Source organism: Palaemon carinicauda, chromosome 7 (genome assembly GCF_036898095.1).
Source record: "Palaemon carinicauda isolate YSFRI2023 chromosome 7, ASM3689809v2, whole genome shotgun sequence".
NCBI lineage: Eukaryota > Metazoa > Arthropoda > Malacostraca > Decapoda > Palaemonidae > Palaemon > Palaemon carinicauda.
In genome coordinates this window covers 82,442,339-82,449,838 of record NC_090731.1, presented here as the reverse complement: position 1 = coordinate 82,449,838, position 7,500 = coordinate 82,442,339, and the positions used below count along the sequence as shown (strand labels likewise).

Genomic DNA, 7,500 nt, shown 5'->3' with positions numbered 1-7,500 from the left:
ACAAGAGGCCATAAAAGAAGTAGGAACCTAACTACTAATCTGCAGTTCAGGATTTACCTGGCAAGACATCAGTCTTTCACCAGCGAGTTTTCCCTGACTTCCCGGCCCACCAAATGACATAATTGATAGTAATTCATTCAAATTGGCCCTAATGAGTCAATATGGATAAATATCAACACAACATCGCGCTCAAATAGAAATAAATTTTTACCTCATACTTGGGATAGAACGCTAGCCCCTTCTAATGAGAGGCCAGGTCGCTTCCAACCATTCCATGAGAGGCCACGAAAGAAATAGGAACCTAACTGCTAATCTGCAGTTCAGGATTTACCTGGAGAGACATCAGTCTCTAACCGCCGAGTATTCCCCGACTTCCCGACTCACCACGTAACACAGTTGTTAGTAATTCATTCAAATTAACCCTAATAAGTAAATATGGATAAATATCAACACAACATCGTGCTTGAATAAAAATAAATTTCTACCTCATACTTGGGATTGAACGCTAGCCCCTTCTAATGAAAGGCCAGGTCACTTCCAACCATCCCACAAGAGGCCTTAAAAGAAGTCGGAACCTAACTGCTAATCTGCAGTTCTGGATTTACCTGGTGAGACATCAGTCTCTTACCAGCGAGTTTTCCCCGACTTCCTGGCACATCACGTGAAACAATTGATAGTAATTCATTTAAATTACCCCTAATGAGTCAATATAGATATATATCAACATAACATCGTGCTCAAATAGAAATAAATTTCTACCTCCTACTTGGGATCAAACGCTAGCCCCTTCTAATGAAAGGCCAAATCGCTTCCAACCATGCCACGAGAGGCCATGAAAGAAGTCAGAACCTAACTGCTAATCTGCAGTTCAGGATTTACCTGGCGAGACATCAGTCTTTTTCCAGCGAGTTTTCCCCGACTTCCCGCCCCACCACGTGACACAATTTATAGCAATTCATTCAAATTACACCTAATGAGTCAATATGGATAAATATCAACACAACTTCGTGTTCAAATAGAAATAAATTTATACCTCATACTTGGGATTCAATGCTAGCCCCTTTTAATGAAAAGCCAGGTCACTTCCAATCATGCCACGAGAGGCCATAAAAGAAGTAGGAACCTAACTGCTAATCTGCAGTTCAGGATTTACCTGGCGAGACATCAGTCTCTTACCAGCGAGTTTTCCCCGACTTCCCGGCTTACCACGTGACACAATTGATAGTAATTCATTCAAATTACCCCTAATGAGTCAATATGGATGAATATCAACAAAACATCGAGCTCAAATAGAAATAAATTTTTACCTCATACTTGGGATAAAAGGCTAGCCCCTTCTAATGAAAGGACAGTTCGCTTCCAACCATGCCACGAGAGGCCATTAAAGAAGTCAGAACCTAACTGCTAATCTGCAGTTCAAGATTTACCTGGAAAGACATCAGTCTCTTACCAGCAAGTTTTCCCCGACTTCCTGGCCCTCCACGTGACACAATTGACAGTCATTTATTCAAATTACCCCTAATGAGTCAATATGGATAAATATCAACACAACATCGTGCTCAAATAGAAATATATTTCTACCTCATACTTGGGATCGAATGCTAACCCCTTCTTATGAAAGGCCAGGTTGATTGCAACCATGCCACGGGAGGCCATAGAAGAAGTCGGAACCTAACTGCTAATCTGCAGTTCAGGATTCACCTGGTGAGACATCAATCTCTTACCAGCAAGTTTTCCCCGACTTCCCGGCCCATCATGTGACACAATTGATAGTATTTCATTCAAATAACTCCTAATGAGTCAATATGGATAAAAATCAACAAAACATCGTGCTCAATTAAGAATAAATATCTACCTCATACTTAGGATCGAAGGCTAGCACCTTCTAATGAAAGGCTAGGTTGCTGTCAACCATGGTACGAGAGGCCATAAAAGAAGTCGGAACCTAACTGCTATTCTGCAGTTCAGGATTTTCCTAGTGAGACGTCAGTCTCTTACCAGCGAGTTTTCATCGACTTCCCGGCCCACCACGGGACACAATTAATAGTAATTCATTCAAATTACCCCTAACGAGTTAATATGGATAAATATTAACACAACATCATGCTCAATTAAAAACAGATTTCTACCTCATACTTGGGATCAAATACTAGCCCCTTCTAATGAAAGGCCAGGTCCCTTCCAACCATGCCACAGGAAGCCATAAAAGAAGTTGAAACCTAACTGCTAATCTGCAGTTCAGGATTTACCTGGCAAGACATCAGTCTCTTACCAGCGAGTTTCCCCCGACTTCCCGGCCCACCACGTGACACAATTGGTAGTAATTCATTCAAATTACACCTAATGAGTCAATATGGATAAATATGAACACAACATCGTGCTCAATTAAAAATATATTTCTACCTCATACTTGGGATTGAACGCTATCCCCTTCTAATGAAAGGCCAGGTTACTTCCAACCATGCCACGAGAGGCCATAAAAGAAGTCAGAACCTAACTTCTAATCTGCATGTCAGGATTTACCTGGAGAGACAACAGTCTCTTACCAGCGAGTTTTCCCTGACTTCCCGGCCCACAATGTGACACAATTCATAGTAATTCATTCAAATTACACCTATTGAGGCAATATGAATAAAAATCAACACAACATCGCGTCAAATAGAAACAAATTTCTACCTCATACTTGAGATCGAAATCTAGCCCCTTCTAATAAAAGGCCAGGTCGCTTCCAACCATTCCACGAGAAGCCATAAAAGAAGTCAGAACCTAATAGCTAATCTGCAGTTCAGGATTTACCTGGCAAGACATCAGTCTTTTACCAGCAAGTTTTCCCCGACTTCCCGGCCCACCACGTGACACAATTGATAGTAGCTCATTCAAATTACACCTAATGAGTCAATATGGATAAATATGAACATAACATCGTGCACAAATAGAAATAAATTTCTACCTCATACATGGGATCGAACGCTAGCCCCTTCTAATGAAAGGTCAGGTCGCTTCCAACCATGCCACGAGAGGCCGTAAAAGAAGTCGGAACCTAACTGCTATTCTGCAGTTTAGGTTTTACCTGGCGAGACATCAGTCTCTTACCAGCGAGTTTTCCCCGAATTCCCAGCCCACCACGTGACACAATTGATAGTAATTTATTCAAATTATACCTAATGAGTCAATATGGATAAATATCAACACATCGTGCTCAATTAAAAATAAATTTCTACCTCATACTTGGGATCGAACACTATCCCCTTCTAATGGAAGGCCAGGTCACTTCCAACCATGCCACGAGAGGCCATAAAAGAAGTCGGAACCTAACTGCTAATCCGCAGTTCAGGATTTACCTGGTGAGACATCAGTCTCTTACCAGCGAGTTTTCCACAACTTCCCGGCCCATCACGTGACACAATTGATAGTAATTCATTCAAATTACCCCCAATAAGTTAATATGGATAAATATCAACACAACATCGTGCTCAAATAGAAAAAAAATCTCTACCTCATACTTGGGATTGAACGCTAGCCCCTTTTAATGAAAGACCAGGTCGTTTCCAACCATGCCACGAGAGGCCATTAGCAGTTAGGTTCTAATTTCTTTTATGGCCTCTCGTGGCATGGTTGGAAACAACCTGGCTTTTCATTAAAAGGGGCTAGCGTTCGATTCCATGTATGAGGTAGAAGTTTATTTGTATTTGAGCACGATGTTGTGTTGATATTTATCCATATTGACTCAATATGGGTAATTTGAATGAATTACTATCAATTGTGTCACGTGGTGGGCTGGGAAGTCGGGGAAAACTCGCTGGTAAGAGAATGATGTCTCGCCAGGTAAATCCTGAACTGCAGAGTAGCGGTTAGGTTCCGACTTCTTTTATGGCTTCTCGTGACATGGTTGGAAGCGACCTGACCTTTCATTAGAAGGGGCTAGCGTTCGATCCAAAGTATGAGGTAGAAATTGATTTCTATTTGAGCAGATGTTGTGTTGATATTTATCCATATTGACTCATTAGGGGTAATTTGATTGAATTACTATCAATTTTGTCCCGTGGTGGGCTGGGAAGTCAGGGAAAACTCGCTGGTAAGAGACTGATTCCTTGCCAGGTAAATCCTGTACTGCAGATTAGCAGTTAGGTTCCGACTTCTTTAATGGCCTCTCATGGCATGGTGGAAAGTGACCTGGCCTTTCATTAGAAGGGGCTAGCGTTCGATCCCAAGTATGAGGTAAAAATTTATTTCTATTTGAGCACGATGTTGTGTTGATATATATATATATATATATATATATATATATATATATATATATATATATATATATATATGTATGTTCATGAATAATTCGTAAAGCTCACTTAACTATATTTAAACATATGTTAGAGAATATGCCGACTGTTACCGAGCTCATTTCATGAAGCAGTGCTCAGATAGTTATTTGATTTGAGTTTTTAATACAATGGCATCAACAGCAACAGTTAATACGTAATTATATTACATTTAACAGTAGTACCTTGATTTTATAACATAACAATTGTTTTCCTTCGGCTATGACATATGATGAATGAAAGTATAAAAAGATTCGGTAAGTGCTCTTCCATATCACTCACTACTATAAAGCTTAGCTCTTTGCTGCCCATCATGTTTCGTGAATCAGTCAGCCCACTTCCCTTCAACAAGCAGGCTGCCGTCATCTTGGAAGGAAACCTTATTAATATACTTGTTGTTCTTACAGCGACAGAACTTGAGTTTGGTAAAAAGTAGTCTATCGATATATATATATATATATATATATATATATATATATATATATATATATATATATATATATATATATATATATATATATATATATATATATTCTTACGAAGCTGGTCAAGCATAAGAGTAAACATTTCATTCATGTATTTTATTTGTGTATTTAAGAGATGTATAGCCAGCTCGTAAGGTGAGGTCCACTCTCGTAGGTTTGAGTAAATGTGTGTAAATTACAGAAAACTTTCGTCATTCATTTATGTAAACTCGTTTAGGTATGCTGTATGACACACACAAGACATGAGCAAGAGGGATTACGTCATTTTTATGTTTCCACATGGTTAGAAAGTTCTTGGAGATTCCAGAATTAGATTTACTCTTATTTTTATTGTCACGAGAGCTAGGTGGGTGGAGTTAGCTGACAGAGAGTTGCCTCACAAGCAAGGTTAGTACCCTTTTCCAATTTACTACGTTGGCAACCATACGCCGTTAGACCATGCCCCCATGCTACGAGAATGATCTAATAGAATTTTCTAGACTAATTAAGTCAATATATATAGCCCCCAAGAATGCATAAGCAGCACTAGAGATCCAGCCTATCCATTTGAAAGAGCCAAAGTTTGCCTGCCCCCTCTCCTCTTGTTTGTGTCCTCACAAATGTAATAAGTGATTTTTACCCAACGTATATCTTGTGTAGACTTTTTCAAATGTTGGTGAAATTATTGGACAGTGATCAAGTGTAGTGTGTTAATGTAAGCACAATTTGTCATATGAATTTTTTTAACTGGCCCTGTGAGATTTAGGTTAAACAGAGAAGTGCATTTGTTTTGCTTACCCGTTCGGTAACCTCGTGTGAACCAAAAGACGTAAGTGTAACAATTACATATATGTAAATTTCATCATTGTATGTTCATTAGAGTGTTAAAGTGTTAACTCTTTTCATTAACTGTCAAAATTAAATATTTGTGTATAATTTCATTTCCTGTGAACAAGTGACTGTATAATTTTTCAGCATCTTTCTTTTGTCTTAGTCTAAGGGTTAGTTCAGATTTAATATTTCGAGAAATTCATTTTTGGTGTTGATTCTTTTGTATTGTTGTAACTTTTATAGAATATATTTATTCTTGTAAAGTGTGAATTATTTCAATCACCAATTTTTTTCTCAGTGCTTCGCTAATATTATCTGACTAAGAACCAAATTAAGAGGTTAGTTTTGAATAGTTCACATAAATAATCACCCACTTTTGTTTTGGGTGTACATAAGAGATCTTTTGATATTCAGTGCTCATATATATTGCCGTCTGTCAGTTGTGTAATATTCTCATGTAGTACGTTGGCCAGGGCACCAGCCAACTGTTGAGATACTACCGCTAGAGAGTTATTTGGTCCTTTGACTGGCCAGACAGTAATACATTAGATCCTTCTCTCTGGTTAAAGCTCATTTTGCTTTTGCCTACGCAAACACTGAATAGTCTGACCTATTCTTTACATTCCTCTCTGTCCTCATACACCCGACAACACTAAGACTTCCAAACAATTCTTCCTCGCTCAAAGGGTTAACAACTGCAATGTAATTGTTCAGTGGCTACTTTCCACTTGGTATGGGTAGAAAAGACTCTTTAGCTATGGGAAGCAGCTCTTCTGTGAGAAGGAAACTCCAAAATCAAACCATTATTCTCTGGTCTTGGACAGTACCATAGCTTTTCTATCATGGTCTTTTACTGTCTTGCGGTAGAGTTCTCTTGCTTGAGGGTACACTCGGGCATACTATTCAATCTTGTTTCTTTTCCTATTGTTTTTAAAGTTTTAGAGTTTATATAGGAAGTATTTCTTCTAATGCTGTTAGTATTTTTAAAATATTTTATTTTAATTGTTAATTACTTGTAGTTTCCTTCTTTCCTTTCCTCATTGGGCTCTTTTCCCTGTTAGAGCTCTCGGGCTTATAGCATTCTGATTGGTATGATTAATGAAGAAAAATAATCTCTTTATAATCCAAGTAATGTTTTAAGCTATGATGACAGACTTTCATTAAATATCCTAGTAAGAAAAACGGAGATAGGAGTTAGAAAAAATACTGTACTCACCGAAGTCCATCATGGACACATTGCCATGTCTGAAGAGGGCTACAGGGAGAACGGTACTTGTCACTCTCGCAGACCAATTCCAGGCGTTCGTGTTTGGAGGTAAACAGACCACCCTCGCCATAACCTGAACCAACTAGACCAAGAGCCCTTTGCTCTTGTCGTTCTTTCCTCAATTCTAAAGCATCCTCCTCACGAATACGCCCTGAGCTGTAATTAAAAAAGAAACAATCTCCTAAAAATCAATATTTTGCATAAAAGGAAACATAAAGTCAGGTAATGGCACTAAGAGTACCAAACCATTTGACAGTACAAGTTTTTCCCAACACATCTCAATCCACTTCTCATGCCTAGAGCTAAATATAAAAATGTTAACGAACATCGAATGACCTACCTTTCAACGAGGAAAGTATCTCTCCAGTTATTTGTCTTTTCTTGGGCGCCTGAGCTACTTTTAAGAAGAGGCAAGAGAGATCGGCCATCCATGTGTGGTGGCACCTTGATGCCAGCAATGTCCAGAAATGTTGGGGCTAAATCAACATTTAAAGCAATGTTGTTGATCCTAAATAAAGAAGGCATGTATGATGTCAAAATACGATCCCATTGATAAAAAAACTGTTTAAAAACCTTATCTCCTTGTGTGAAGTATAAATTGAACATCATGAAGTGGTATATG

The 7,500-nt window shown here is 38.6% G+C and overlaps 1 protein-coding gene across 1 annotated transcript in view; it reads right to left on the bottom strand.

Moving 5' to 3' along the window:
- The window catches only part of Sulf1 (Extracellular sulfatase Sulf1), an 893,213-nt gene that overhangs the window by 230,427 nt on the left and 655,286 nt on the right, over positions 1-7,500 (bottom strand). Inside the window, exons 10-11 of the mRNA XM_068376733.1 lie at positions 7,219-7,386; positions 6,828-7,034 (exon numbers count right to left, since the gene is read on the bottom strand). Coding sequence (XP_068232834.1) covers positions 6,828-7,034; positions 7,219-7,386 — 375 coding nt within the window. The remainder of the gene's footprint in view (positions 1-6,827; positions 7,035-7,218; positions 7,387-7,500) is intronic.